Raw genomic sequence first — 16204 nt, 5'->3', positions numbered from 1 at the left:
CACTTAATAAAAACACTTAATTTCAGTATTAGTTTCACCATTTATTGGGTTAATTGAAATTTCATAATGTGTTAACTTCACTGAATTTCGTTGTTAATTTCATAGTATTTGTTCATGTTGAAGCGCCGCGCGTTGATTTTGCTGCTTTTTGCGAGTGAGATGCCTGCAAGTTGCAGGATCCTGTGTCAGTTTTTAATGTCAGTAAATGTTTTGTCGTTCTTATTCTCCCGTGTATAAAGTGAGCCTTGCCGGGCTCCGCCCCGACATGCGCTTTGCCGGAAGCTGGCAGCCTTTGGAGCCGCCTCCTTCACCCGGTGAGTGGGGGAGAGAATCCGCAGAGCTCGGCATCGCCATCCTCTGTTGCTGAGTTTGTGCACGGTGCGCACAGTAGAGCCGTTCCGAGCCGAGCCGAGCCGAGCTTCCAAGACACCGGAGAGATGAAAGATCGCACCCAGGAGTTGCGGGCTGTGAGTATTGAGAGCCGGACGAGGAGTGGGGTGGATATGTGCGAGGTGGTCCTTGGCTGCAGATGCAACAGCCCGTTCGGGTAACGGGGCTGGAGAGATGGCGTGTTGCAGTTGACTCGGGGGAGTGATTGGCTGCTGCAGTCAGAGGGGGAAGCAGTCGGGTTATTTTTTTTCTCTCTTCGTTTCTCAATATTGGATACGAATTGTACCTGGCATTGCGGACACTGGCGTCAGTGCGGAGCTAGAGAGAGACAAGGGGAGGGAGGAGACGGGCATCAGACAGGACAGCTCTGAACTTCAGCCGCATCCCTGCGGATCAACGTTGAGACCGAACTGCCCCGGGGAGCGGGTTTCACCTGGAGTAGCTCTCAGGGAGCGAGTATGTTGGGAAGAGGGGGTGAGGGGAGCGGAGAGCGTTGTCCGCAGCTTTTCTCGCGGGCGGAGTCTTGGTGAAAGGGTCCGGTCGCCGGGAATGATTACAGGGCTGCAGGTGAAGGATGTGCAGGTATGATTGATCGCTTTGGCTCCTGATCCGAGTCGCCAGATGAATACTGAGTAGCCTCTCTCCCTGCTCCTGGTTCTTGCTACCCGAAACTGCTCGATAGTGCTGCATTTCAATGAGGATTTCTTTGAGTTTAGTAGTCTGTCTATTCGCCGAATCCTGGCAGTGGGAACAGCCATTCTACCTCTGCTGTGGAAACCGACTTGTCCTGTGGTTTTTGGATCAACTAATTAGATATAACTGTTATCCAAGAGAGCGGAATTATATTTCCATCTCTCCAAAGCAAGTCCCCACCCCCCTGCAGCATATACACCTTTACCATGTAGTTTTATCGTTCAGCTTCTGAGACTTAATTATAATAAATGCTAATTACAGTCACACACTTGTCATGGCACCACGGTGCTCTATTTTCTCATCTCCCTTCAGCGCCTTAGTTTTCTCTCTCCACCTCCTTATTTTAACCCGCACCCCCCCCCCCCGGCTTTTCCCGACCCAGCTGTAGTTTGAGTACCTCCAGTATACTGTACATGGAATGGGCGCGTTTGGTTTCATTGGGTGCGTGTGGACTGACAGGGGCGACGGGTAGGATGTGTGATGGAGCCCAGAGAGTTGGCTGCTGGTGGAGATGAGAAGGGCTAGAAAATTGGAAAATGAACCATGCATTCTGTTGACTTGGAAGTCAGTGAATATTTCATCAGCTATCTGACCTGGAATGACCTTTTAACACTCTTGTAAATTTAAAAAATAAAAGCCTTGAATAAATCAAGCCTGGTACTGCTGAGGTCAAGTGTTCCACCAGGCTGGATGGAACTGGTGTCAATTAGAATCAACCAATGAAGAGGGGCATTAGAAGCAAGATCCCTTCATTGATGCTTGAAAGAAATGGTGATTATCAGAGGAATGTTGGTCATCATTGGCACAGCTTTGCCCCTTATTTAAGAGAAGGCATAATAATGTTGCAGGTAGCCCAGAAGAGATTCACTAGGCAAATTCCTGGAATAAGGATGCTGCTCTATCATGAGCAACTAACTAAATTAGCCCTCTATTCTTTGGCACTTAGTAGAATGCCAGATCTTATTGAGACATACAAATTGCTTCCATGGGACCATGTCAGGGTAGATGCTGTGGCATTTTCACAAGGGGACATAGTTACAAGATTAGTGATTGGTCTTTCAGAGCTAAGCCCTCTTGGAGCAACTACTTGTAGAGGTGGTGAACCTCTGGAATTCAGTATCCTTGAGGGTTGGGGAAACCATGATTGGGGATATTTAAAGAGAAAATACCTTTATGAAAGGTCAGGGAGTCAAGGTAGGGATGGGAGATGAGCTTAGGGTAGATCAGCCATAGTTATGTTGAATAGTGGGCCAGGCTTGAGGGGTTGAAGGACCTACTGCCCATTCTCTTCATGTCCTTATCTAAATCAGGAAGAGTGCTGATTGGTTTGATGTTAGCCCACTACAGCTGGCTTCACGAGAGGAATCCTGAGCAGAATGTGTGAACTTAATTTTTGTTTTAAAGTGGATAAACACAGATTGAAAGCCTATTCTCCATATGCCCCGCCAACCCATGGATTCACTAAATAAAATTCTGACATTTGGACTAACTTGTCTAGCCTATCATTTTGCAAAAGCAGTCACTGTATAGGAGCAGATCAAGTCAAATGTGCTCCATTCCAAGGGAAAAATAAAGATTCCACATTTGTAAGTTTAACCAGTGGAAAAAAATGCTATTGATTGATGACACAAGTTCTGGCTGATGACTTATCCTGCACCTGTCCATCTTGCAGCAGTGATTCATCTCCTGATGGCTCCAGTGCAAAAATGAGCTGTTCTTCCATTCTTATTGCAGTCTTGTGTAAACTGTTCAATATTCCCTCACTGTTGGGACATAAAATCCCCATTAACATTAATAACCATGTAAACAACAGCAGTCAGTCTGTATCTGTAGAGAGAGAAAAAACAGTTAAAATTGCAGGATGTGAGTCTATCATTTCAACTGTTCTGATAGTTCTGTCGAAAGGTCGTAAACTTGATATAATACCTTTCTCTGCACAGCCGAAAGTTGGCCTTTTTGAATGCTATGGCATTTTTGTTCTTTCCGATCTCTGCAACCATGGTATTTTCACACTGTAGGGAGGGTCTTATTTGTATGCAATACTGCATCTGATCTCTGCTAGTGAATTGGATTCATTGGCCATAGTATTGAGGAATCAGTTTTTGAGCAAGCAGTATGCAGCTGGTTTCATTTTAATACAATCGTTTGATCCACGTCCAGGAAGGGGCATAAATATCTGGTTGTGACCACACACAGTGAGTTTTTGAAATACGAACACTTTAAATTTTGAGGTTCTCTCTTTATGTGGACGTATACAATCAAAGTGACAAAAGAAATGGAGCATTGTTATACTGAAGTGACTGGGTGATGAAACAGAACGTCAGTTACTGATTCAATGCAAATGAGTGGTTTATTTCAGGGTCATTAATTTCAGTATACCAGTTTGAGCAGGTGGTGACCTTCATCTTACTAGTAAATGCCTGACTGTCGTGTTTCATGTCACTCACAGTCTCCCCGATGATTATGTACCCACTCTTGAATTGCTCCTCTGTGAATCTCGGGTAAATATATCTGTTGTGGTAGATGGAATTTAAGAAATGTTGTGTTCTGCGAACAGTTCGTGACGTTGAGGCTAGGAACAGGACAGACCATTTAACCATTTAACCATTCAACCAGCTTGTCTCTACAATGACCAGTTATGGAAACCACACCCAGCAGATAATACATTGGTCACAAAACTGAAAGCGAAGTTTCAGGCTTTGGTGATGACTGATTGTATTAACTGCTGCAAATTTGGAAACCTTTAAAACTGGCTCAATTACTTAAAACTAAAGGTGTAAAAGCCACAACTTTTCACTTGATGTATAATCCCTTCTTGTAAATGGACCATACCCTGTGGTACATGAACTATGCTGACTGTGGGTACAATGCTCCATTTGTCCTCCAGACTGTTGTAAACCACATTTGTATTACCTCCACTAATTTCCTAGTTTACATACTGACAGTTTATCAAACTCCAGTGAGTATTCTTTCCTGAAATCTATTATGCAAATCTATCTGGTGTGAAGGTTCTGGTGTACGTAACTCTACTGATACCTCCCGAGCTGTGCCTCACTACTCCATGTGCATAACATAATTTGTATTTCTTGGTAATTCTTGTTTCTGTGAATACCTCTAAGGTGGCAAAAATGCATTTGACTCAGAGCATTTATTTGATATGTCTATTATTTGCATTATTTAAACTAAGTTTATTTATTGAGTTAAAGTGCAGAATAGGCTCTTCCAGCCCTTGAACCACACTGTAATCCTAGCCTAATTACTGGACAACTTGCAATGACTAATTAACCTACCAACTGCCTTTGGACTGCCCCCCCCCCCCACAGTCCAGAGTACCCAGAGGAAACCCATGCAGTCATGGGGAGGAAGTATAAACTCCTTGCAGGCAGTAGTGGGAATTGAACCCAGGTCCCCTGCACTGTAAAGCGTTGCACTAACCACTACACCACTATGCTGCCCCAACTACCTGTGAGCCAGGTGTACCAATCTGAGCCTGTGGCTGAACTTGGGATTCGGCCATGGTCTGGTCTGCACCACTTCTGCAGGATGAGTTACCTTAGAGACCCAAACGGTGCAAGCTGACTGCACACAAACCTTTCCCAGTCTACAAGTACTTAAGAAGACAGCAAGTTGCATCTAAGTAGGTGGAAGAAAGAATTAGCCAGTGGCCAATAATACCACAGCAATGTTGCTATTTTTTTTAAATCATTCACTATGTTATATAATACAATTTACAAGCCCAGTGCTGTAAGGGCTCCAGAATTTTGTTTGGGGAAAATAGTTGGAGGTAAGAATGAGTGCTGGAATACCAAGATGGTTGTCAGCTACCCTGCAATGGGCGGGCACTGGTGGACTGAATAATGCCCACTCTGATCTATTGCTGCCTGTGAGTATTTTTCTCCCACCAAAGGAATGTCCCCAAACTCCAGTGTTAGTTTCAGAAATATCAAAGGCACGTCTGCACATTATTTTCTTCATGCAGTGAGGGAAATTGTCAACAGTGATTTAAATGCCATTGGCAGCAAATACTAAACATGAAGTAATTGGTGCTGCAGTCATTCAGTAATGTTGGGGTGCTGCCAATCTTTTGGTGATTTATCATTTGAAGTTACCATTGAGAAGTTTTTGTCAAATATTTTGTTGTTTGGTTATCTCAGTGCATTTCCATCACAGGAACAACGAAGGGATGGTGATAGTAAAATTGGACATGTGATTGAAATGCCACTGTATAAATTTTGAGCCACCTTTTTAAAAAGAAAACTAAAGTAAATTGAGCTGCTATGGGCTCTTAGCCCTGATTACGAGACAATAATCTGAACTCCCATGTTGAGTCTGACAGAAAAAGGGAAGGAGATTTAAGAGTTTTTTGTTTTTTAAATTTTTGACTTTATCCAGTGCTCCTTCTAAAGGAAAAGCACTTTATGTCTGTAGCTCAGCACATTTCTGGAAGTGGGAGACAAATTTTATTACTGGTCCTAAAATGTGCCATCAGGCAGAGAAACAGAATGTGCCCTGTCCCTGCCAGTTTCACTTACCACAGATAATGAATGACCTCTTCAGTTACAATAGATGAACAAGCAAACACCCATTACTTTTCCAGAAATTAATTGCTGTTACAGGGCATTTATTTTAACTGCTATCTCCATGTGGAATAATCTAAAGGAACTGGAAGAATAAGGTCGATCACAAAAGATAAAATGTCATTATGCCATCTTTTTGAACAGCAGCATCTTCTAATTCTAAGAAACACCTTCAGGTGCTCAATGGCGATCATCAGACAGAACCTTTGACATCACCATATCGAATGTAAGGATAGGTGACAAACTCGCAGACAAGCCTTTTTCGCGTTTACAATAGCTTAATTGGCCTTGTAGCATTTCTACTTGGTAGTGTATTATGCACATAGTTATTGCCCAATGAAGAACTGATTAATATGCAATATTTGATAATCCAAAGATATATTGTTGGAGCTCAAACCTCACCAGATGCAGCCCCAGTTCCATTCAGAAGGTACTGGTCTACTCACAACTTTGGTCTGTTTCCACTCCATGATGAACATGCCATCTTCTTGCTTCAAGCGTTCCCTCCTGGTTACATATTGGGTGTCGGAATTCCTGACTGGTTCCCCTTTCCACCCACAACCATTATGCTATTCTCTAGGAGGGCCAAATTGTGTAGAATCCTGGCTGCCTCAGCAAAAGGCATAAAATAGAAATTGTTCTTCATTGGAACAGCAATTGACATGTTTATTGGCTGAGGGTAATCTGACTGAGCTGCTATTCAGGGAGCCTGACGTTAATACAGTGTCCTGCCGGCATATTTTGGGAAATTATCTGCAGCATTTCTGTAGTGGTGCAGGATCTTATGATCAGTAAATTAACTCAGACCTGTTTGTTGTCTGGATTGCCTGTGCCCTGCTCTGAATCTCCTAATTGCCTCTATCACAACCAAGTACTGTATAAATTCAGGATCAGGGTTTATCATTTAATCCTGATTTAACTGAGTAAGCTTCAAGCTTTCTGTTAGAAAATCATATGTGATGGTGATTCATAAGGGATTAGAAAAACAAACACCTCAACATAGGCATCACCCCAGACTCACCTGAAACAAATGCCCAAAAGCTAGTTTCAGTTCCATTTAAGCTGTAAAGCTTTTCTAAACTGCTTTCACAAGCAATCTTGGGTTACTGACGGTTCAGACTTAGATATAAAGCTTTCCTCTTGCATCCAAAAGAAATGGATAACCCCAGATTCCCTATTCTGCAACAACTGTCCTTGAGTCACTCTGAAGGAGATTGCAAAGTGATCCCCAGTTTTGTACACTGGGCTGTTAAACCAGAAACTTGATATTTCCCTCTTATCTTCCACATGTGCATCTGTTAGATTGTACTTGCTTCAGAAACCCTTGGAGTCCAATGGGAGGTTTATTTCCTGCTAATCTGTGAAAGCCAGCATTCGGGATTTAAGAGATCCTCTCCAAGCAAACCATTTCCTGTTGGACTGCAGGGATGGTGTTGATTCTCTACCATGTACAGAACTCCACCAAAATTTGCCTCTGGGTTCACTTGACCCATAAACAACTTCACAGAATGATGGAACTCAGCAGAAGGGCATTTGGCCCATGTGTGGCATTGTGGGAAAGAATATTCCAGTTAGTTCTCTACTTTTTCCCAGTTAGTTATTTTCTTCCCTTTTGCAATATGCTATTAGACCATAAGATGTAGGAGCAGAATTAGGCCATTTGGCCCATCGAGTCTGATCTGCTATTTCATTGTGACTGATCAACTTTCCCCCTCAGCCTCCTGTCTTCTCCCCATATCCCTTCATTCCCTGACTAATCAAGAATCTATCAAACTCTGCCTTAAATGTACACAGTGACTTGGGATCCACAGCAGCCAATTCTATAGATTTGCCACTCTCTGACTAAAGAAATTCCTCCTCATCTCTATTCTCTGTTGCAATCTGCATGTAATTTGTTTCCACTACCCTTTCAATAGTGAGTGTTGGGGCATAACAAGTCACTGCATACGTGTAGTTTTAAATGCTGCATCTCCAGACTTTGGCCATTTGGATTCCAGATAGAAATTGCAGAGAGACGCACCAGAGAAACTGGTTCTTCAGTGCACCACAGACCATCAATCACCTACGAACACTGATCCTTCAACAATCCCTTTCATTTTAAATCTCTGCATGCTCTCATCAACTCGGGATCCTATCCTACCCTTCGCTTTCAGAATCAGTTTTATCTTCACGGACTTATTATGGAACTTGTTTGACAGCAGCAGTACAGTGCAATACATTAAAAAATTACAGTAGGTTTCAATAAGAAGCATGAAGAATAAATGATGCAAAGAGAGCAAATTAATGAGGATCCTTCAGAAATCTGATGGTGGATGGGAGGAAGCTATTCCTAAAACATCTTTAGGCTCCTGTACCTTCTAGATAGTATTCATGTTCTAGGGGTAATTTATCTACCCATCTGCTTGTCTTTGGGGCATTGGAGAAAGCTCACTTGATCACAGGGAGAGTGTACTATTTTGACACAGGCAACGTCCAGGGTCAGGACTGAGCCCATGTCTGTATCTGCAAGGCTGTGGCTGTGCTACGTGAGCCATTGTGTCTCCTGAACCCAGTTGCAGAGTCTGGTAGAGGGCTGTCATTTTGTTGAGATTCACTACCATATATTCCAAAGACTTTCCTGGTGGACCCAGCACTAGGTTTTATCGGGCCCAGAATCAGAGATCCCATTGACTTCAATATAAATTGTAAGGCTGCAGAAGAAATTTAATAAAAACCTGCAGTTGTTGCAAATCTGAAATAAAAATGCCAACATTTGAATCACTCCAGTCAGAGAGCATCCCAAGAGTAGCTGCTTTAATGTATCGGGTCAAAGGCTGTCTGTCAAATTTGTATCAATTTCTGGTGTTAAAGTGGAATCTAACTTTGTTATTAAAATTTGTCCGGTGTTCCATCATGCTTTTCATCTTTATACATTTGTATTATTTTTATTCAGTTATACACTTTATTTTTAATGGCAGATGTCTTTGTAGTAAAACAAACCTGTTGACCTTTGGTCTATCAAACGGTTGGGGAGTGTTTTGGATGTTGGACTTCAGTGCGCCATTAAATATCCATTTCTATCAGGACGTGCATTTGAAATTGGGGAAGCTCCGTTTCATCTGATTCAGTTAAGCACAGCATGACCAAGAGCAAAGTGATGGGCCTGTGACTGTAAAATTTAACACATTATCTACTTATTGGCCCCATGCTATGTTTAACAGCACTAAGTATTTTGAAGACTTTTTGGTTCCTATTCGTCTCCTTCATAATGACACAAGAATAGGAGGAAGAGTAGGCCATTTGGCCCGTCAAGCCTGCTTTGCCATTCAATGAGGTCGAGGCTGATCTGGCCCTGGTCTTACCTCCACCTACCTGCCTTTTTCCCCATAACCCCTAATTCCCCTTCTATCCAAAAAATCTATCCAACCTTGTCTTAAATATATTTATTGAGGTAGCCTCCACTGCTTCATTGGGCAGAGAATTCCACGGATTCGCCACTCTCAGGGAAAAGCAGTTCCTCCTCATCTCCATCCTAAATCTACTCCTCTGAATCTTGAGGTAATGTCCTCTAGTTCTAGTCTCACCTACCAGTGGAAACAACTTTCCTGCCTCTACCTTATCTATCTCTTTCATAATTGTATACGCTTCTATAAGATATCCTCTCATTCTTCTGAATTCCAGCGAGTATAGTCCCAGCTCTCCTCAAAGTCATCTGTGGAATCAACCTGGTGAACCTCCTCTGCACTGCCTCCAAAGCCAGTATATCCACCTTCCTCAAGTAAGGAGACCAGAACTGCACGCAGTACTCCAGATGTGGCCTCATCAGTACCCTGCACAGTTGCAGCATAACCTCCCTGCTCTTAAATTCAATCCCACTACCAGTGAAGGCCAACATTCAATTTGCTGTCTTGATAGCCAGCTGCACCTGCAAACCAACTTTTTGTGATTCATGTAAAAGCACTTCCAAGTCCCTCTGCATAGCAGCATGCTGTATTGTTTTACTACTTAATAATTTGATGTTCCATTCTTCCTTCCAAAGTGGATGACCTCACATTTACCAACATTGTATTCCATCTGCCAGATCTTTGCCCACTCGCTTAACCTATCTACATCTCTCTGCAGGCTCTCCGTATCTTCTGCACAGTTTGGTTTTCCACTCAATTTAGTGTCATCAGCAAACATAGACATGCTGCACTTGGTCCCCTCTTCCAGATCGTTAATGTATATCGTGAACAGTTGTGAGCCCAGCACCAACCTCTACAGCACACCACTCACCAATGATTGCCAACCAGAGTAACACCCATGTATCCCAACTCTCTGCTTTCTATCAGTTAACCAATCCTCTATCCATGCTAATGCATCAACCCCAACTCTATGCATCCTTTTCTTGTGTATGAAAATTTTATGCGGCACCTTATCGAACGCGTTCTGGAAATCCAAGTAAATAACATCCATCTGTTCCCCTTTATCCACTGCACTTCTTATGTCCTCAAAGAACTCCAGTAAGTTTATCAAACAGGACCTGCCTTTGCTGAATCCATGCTGTGTCTGCCTGATGGATCCATTTCTTTCCAGATGCCTTGCTATTTCTTCTTTAATGATGGCTTTGGGTGTTTTCCCAAATACAGATTTAAACTGTATGTCCATTTTTGAATAGTGGTGTGATATTCACCGTCTTCCAATCCCCCAGAACCTGCCCAAAGTCCAGAGAATTTTGGTAAATTATCACCAAAGTCTTTACTATAACATCTGCAATCTCTTTCAGTGTCCTGGGATGTATTCTGTCACGACCTGGGGCTTGTCTATCTTCAGACACACAAGTTTAGTCAGCACTACCTCTTCAGTGATATCTATTGTATCAAAGTCCTCACCTCCCATCACATCCATAACACAGACACAAAATAGTCATTCAAAGCCTCCGCCATTTCCTCATTACATAGAACATAGAACAGTACAGCACAGTACAGGCCCTTCGGCCCACAATGTCGTGCCGACCCTCAAACCCTGCCTCCACCTTAAATTCCTCCATATACCTGTCTAGTAGTCTCTTAAACTTCACTAGTGTATCTGCCTCCACCACTGACTCAGGCAGTGCATTCCACGCACCAACCACTCTGAGTAAAAAAAACCTTCCTCTAATATCCCCCTTGAACTTCCCACCCCTTACCTTAACGCCATGTCCTCTTGTATTGAGCAGTGGTGCCCTGGGAAAGAGGCGCTGGCTATCCACTCTATCTATTCCTCTTATTATCTTGTACACCTCTATCATGTCTCCTCTCATCCTCCTTCTCTCCAAAGAGTAAAGCCCTAGCTCCCTTAATCTCTGATCATAATGCACACTCTCTAAACCAGGCAGCATCCTGGTAAATCTCCTCTGTACCCTTTCCAATGCGTCCACATCCTTCCTATAGTGAGGTGACCAGAACTGGACACAGTACTCCAAGTGTGGCCTAACCAGAGTTTTATAGAGCTGCATCATTACATTGCAACTCTTAAACTCTATCCCTCGACTCATGAAAGCTAACACCCCATAAGCTTTCTTAACTACCCTATCCACCTGTGAGGCAACTTTCAGGGATCTGTGGACATGTACCCCGAAATCCCTCTGCTCCTCCACACTACCAAGTATCCTGCCATTTACTTTGTACTCTGCCTTGGAGTTTGTCCTTCCAAAGTGTACCACCTCACACTTCTCCGGGTTGAACTCCATCTACCACTTCTCAGCCCACTTCTGCATCCTATCAATGTCTCTCCGCAATCTTTGACAATCCCCTACACTATCTACAACACCACCAACCTTTGTGTTGTCTGCAAACTTGCCAACCCACCCTTCTACCCCCACATCCAGCTCGTTAATAAAAATCACGAAAAGTAGATGTCTCAGAACAGATCCTTGTGGGACACCACTAGTCATAATCCTCCAATCTGAATGTACTCCCTCCACCACCACCCTCTGCCTTCTGCAGGCAAGCCAATTCTGAATCCACCTGGCCAAACTTCCCTGGATCCCATGCCTTCCAACTTTCTGAATAAGCCTATCGTGTGGAACCTTGACAAATGCCTTACTAAAATCCATATAGATCACATCCACTGCACTACCCTCATCTATATGCCTGCTCACCTCCTCAAAGAACTCTATCAGGCTTGTTAGACACGATCTGCCCTTCACAAAGCCATGCTGACCGTCCCTGATCAGACCATGATTCTCTAAATGCCTATAGGTCCTATCTCTAAGAATCTTTTCCAACAGCTTTCCCACCACAGATGTAAAGCTCACTGGTCTATAATTACCCGGACTATCCCTACTACCTTTTTTGAACAAGGGAACAACATTCGCCTCCCTCCAATCCTCCGGTACCATTCCCGTGGACAACGAGGACATAAAGATCCTAGCCAGAGGCTCAGCAATCTCTTCTCTCACCTCGTGGAGCAGCCTGGGGAATATTCCATCAGGCCCCGGGGACTTATCTGTCCTAATGTATTTTAACAACTCCATCACCACCTCTCCCTTAATATCAACATGCTCCAGAACATCAACCTCACTCATATTGTCCTCACCATCATCAAGTTCCCTCTCATTGGTGAATACCGAAGAGAAGTATTCATTGAGGATCTCGCTCACTTCCACAGCCTCCAGGAACATCTTCCCATCTTTATCTCTAATCGGTCCTACCTTCACTCCTGTCATCCTTTTTTCTTCACATAATTGAAGAATGCCTTGGGGTTTTCCTTTACCCTACTCGCCAAGGCCTTCTCATGCCCCCTTCATGCTCTTCTCAGCCCCTTCTTAAGCTCCTTTCTTGCTTCCCTATATTCCTCAATAGACCCATCTGATCCTTGCTTCCTAAACCTCATGTATGCTGCCTTCTTCCACCTCACTTGTCACCCATGGTTCCTTCACCCTACCATTCTTTATCTTCCTCATCGGGACAAATTTATCCCTTACATCCCACAAGAGATCTCTAAACATTGACCACATGTCCATAGTACATTTCCCTGCAAAAACATCATCCCAATTCACACCTGCAAATTCTAGCCTTATAGCCTCATAATTTGCCTTTCCCCAATTAAAAATTACCCAACATCAGTTCCCCCTTCTCATATTCCAAGGGAACTACATTCACTTTAGCCACTCTTTTCCACTTCATATAATTATAAAAACACTAACTAACTGTTTTCATATTTTGCGCTGGTTTATTTTCATAATCTAGCTTCCCTTTCTTTATTGCTTGCTTAGTGTTTCTTTGTCGCTTTTGAAAATATTCCCAGTCTTCCAGTTTCCCACTACTCTTGACAACTTTGTATGCACCAGCTTTTAGTTTGATGCCGCCTTTTATTTCCTCAGTTATCCAAGGCTGGCTGTCCCCACTCTTACTGTCCTTGCTTTCAACTGCAATATGCTTTTGTTGAGCACCATGAAAAATCTCCTTGAAAGTGTTCCGCTGTTCGTCAACCATCCCACCACATAGCCTGTGTTCCCAGTATATGATAGCCAAAAATCCTCCCTAATCCTATTGTAGTCTCCATTGTTTAGGCATAATACACTGGTTTTAGATCGAACTATTGCACCCTCTATTTGCATGAAAACTCAATCATACTGTGATCACTCTTTCCAAGAGGATCTCCAACTACAAGATCACTAATTTTGTCTCATTGCACAGGACTAGATCTAAGACAGCACATTCCCTTGTAGGTTCAGTAACATGCTGTTCAAGAAAGCCATCATGATGCATTCTATGAAGTCCTCAAGACTGCCTCAACCAACTTGATTCACCCAATCGATGTGCAAGTTAGTCCGCCATGATAATTGCTGTTCCATTCTTGCACGCCTCAGATATTTCTGTTTATTGCCTGTGCCACTGTAATTTTATTATTCAGTGGCTGATAGACAACTCCCACCAGTGATTTTTTTTATTTTTCCCTTTACTATTCCTAATCTCTACCCAGATGGATTCAACCTTCTGCTCCTTGGATCTCAAATCATCTCTCAGTATCGCCCTGCTCTCATCTTCAATTAAGAGCACTTCCCCACCTCCCTTACCTTACTGCCTATCTGTATTACCTGATATCCTTGGATATTTAATTCCCAATCCTTTCCACCCTGCAACCACATTTCTGTAATGCGGCTAAATCATACCCGTTTGTACTGATATGTGCCACAAGTTCACTGACTTTGTTTCGAATACTATAGGCATTCAGATAAAGTGCCCTTACACTCATTGTGCTTTTAAAACCTTGTAATCTTTTTCTCTTTTGCACTTTACTCCACTCTTACTTTTCTCTTTTTTATCTTTTGCTTTTACTTTATCTTTATCCATGCTTCTCCAATCTGTTGAACCCAACCCCCTACTGTTTGGTTTAAAGCCCTATTTGCAGTCCAAGTTTTGAGAGTTTCTAGGATCCAGGTCCTGTCACGGTTCAGATGGCGCCTGTCCCCGTTTGAATAGCTCCCTCCTTCCCCACTACTGGTGCCAATTTCCCATGAATTCAAACCCACTTCTCCCACACCAATCCTTGAGCTATGCATTTAACTCTCTCGACCCTATGCCAAATTCCACATGGCTCAGGTAGTAATCCAGAGATTACCACCTTTTTGGTTCTGCTTTTTAGTTTAGTCCCGAGCTGCTCAAACTCCCTCAGCAGAACTTCTTTCCTTGTTCTACCTATGTTGTTGGTACTCACATGGACCACGACAATGGAATCTTACCCCTTCCACTGCAAATTCCTCTGCGGGTCAGATAAGATGTCCTGAGCCCAGGCACCAGGCAGACAACACAGTCTGCGGGATGCTCCATCCTCGCGACAGAGAACTCTGTCTATTCGCCTTACCATACTATTCCCAATTACTCTTGCCTCTCGCTGTGAAATGGGGACACCTCTTCTTTACCCTTATTGGGGGGGGGTGGGGAATGAGAGAGAGAGTCTGTGATATGTTGAATTACTGGGTGAACGAGTAGTCTTTGGGGTACTGCAAGTCTGTGCCTTTATTGGATCTTTGCTGCACGCATCAGTGCTCGGTGGCCAGTGCCATTGCTTTTTTGCTGGTGGGGGGGAGGGTTGTTGCTTTGCTGCTGCTTATGCGTAGGAGAGGGGAGTTGGGGCTTTGGGGTTCTAACATTTAACTGTCATTCATTCTTTGGGGTACTCCTCTGTTTTCGTGGATGTTTGCAAAGAAAAAGTGTTTCAGGATGTACGTATATTGTATACTTTTCTCTGACATTAAATGTACCTCTTGATCTACATTTCTCTTCTCTTTCCTCTCTCTCTTCCCCCCCCCCCCCACCCCAAATGGCTTCTTGAATTATGGTGTCACAGTTAGGTTGCTTATCCTTCTTACAGCCCCCACACTCATCCACACAGGGAGCAAGAATCTCAGACCTTTTGGACAAGCTCAAGTGCTGAGGCTCCTCCAGCACTGTCTCTTGGATCCCACAGCCCGTGTCACTCACAGTCATACCCTCTTGTCTCTGACCACTGACTGAATTTGAGGCAGCTAATCTAATGGGTGTGACTACCTCCTGAAACAGTGTCCAGGTAACTTTCTCCGTCCCTGATGTGCCTCGGTGTTTGAAGCTCATATTCCAGGTCATCAATGTTGAGCCCGAGTTCCTCGAGCAGCCAACATGTGCTGACTTGCTGCGGGTGTGGTCACCAGGAACCACGATGGGGTCCACCAGCTCCCACATCGTGCAGCTACAGCACATCACCCGACCCTGCACCGTGCCTACTTTATTTCCATGTCCTTTTTGCTCCCACCCGCTTCCGGTTCCCTTATTATTTCTCTTCCATGCCAGTATGTATGTCATTGGGCTCTTTCTTTACAACTACCCTCCTTTACCATTACCATTCAAATATACTGCAGGTTTCCTTTTGCATGGTACCAACTTACTACATTTAAAAAAAAAACCATAATGAAGCACTTTTGAGAGAGTGGGGGGAAGCACAAAGCTGAAGTTGTAATCTCTGTCAGCTCCATCACAGGCACTAGCCTTCCCAGCATCCAGGACATCTTCAAGGAGCGATGCCTCAAAAAGATGGCATTAAGAACTCCCATCACCTAGGTGATGCCTTCTTCTCATTGCTGCCATCAGGGAGAGGTACAGGAGCCTAAAGGTGCACACTCAACATTTTAAGAGCAGCTTCTTCCCCACTGCCATCAGATTTCTGAATAGACATTGAACCTATGAACACTAACTCACTTTTTTTGCACTAATTTAATTTTGTATATATTTACTGTAATTCAGATTTTATGTATTGCAATGTAATGCTGCCACATAACAACAAATTTCACAACACGTGCTGGTGATGTTAGACCTGAATCCGAGCTGTAAGGGAATGTTTATGCGGGGAGACTGTCTACTTGGTTAAAAATATAGAACTGGTAAGCAGAACATGGTACAGTACTTGAGAAGGTAATTCCAAACAGTGGGATTAGAGTGGTTATTGGAATGGAGCAAAAGGCTTGATGCAGTGTATTGTTGAAGGAAGGGTTTGGCGTAGCAGGGTTGGAGGAGGTTAGAAATTTGGTTGAATGGTACCATGGAAATGCACAGAAGGCTGAAAAT

General features: G+C 43.5%; 1 protein-coding gene across 3 annotated transcripts in view; it reads left to right on the top strand.

Moving 5' to 3' along the window:
• Nucleotides 1-238: 238 nt before the first annotated feature.
• Nucleotides 239-16204, top strand: part of LOC134336652 (syntaxin-1A) — a 338429-nt gene continuing 322463 nt past the window's right edge. For 2 of the 3 annotated variants that reach the window (XM_063030989.1, XM_063030992.1), the window contains exon 1: nucleotides 926-972. In XM_063030989.1, coding sequence (XP_062887059.1) covers nucleotides 940-972 — 33 coding nt within the window. In that variant the 5' untranslated portion in view covers nucleotides 926-939. Of the gene's footprint in view, nucleotides 468-925; nucleotides 973-16204 lie in introns of those variants that run through there. The other variant, XM_063030990.1, reaches the window with a different exon arrangement.

The sequence above is a fragment of the Mobula hypostoma genome, chromosome 23 (assembly GCF_963921235.1).
Source record: "Mobula hypostoma chromosome 23, sMobHyp1.1, whole genome shotgun sequence".
Taxonomy (NCBI): domain Eukaryota; kingdom Metazoa; phylum Chordata; class Chondrichthyes; order Myliobatiformes; family Myliobatidae; genus Mobula; species Mobula hypostoma.
The sequence above is the reverse complement of the archived record's forward strand: the minus strand, read 5'-3'. Positions and strand labels throughout refer to the sequence as shown.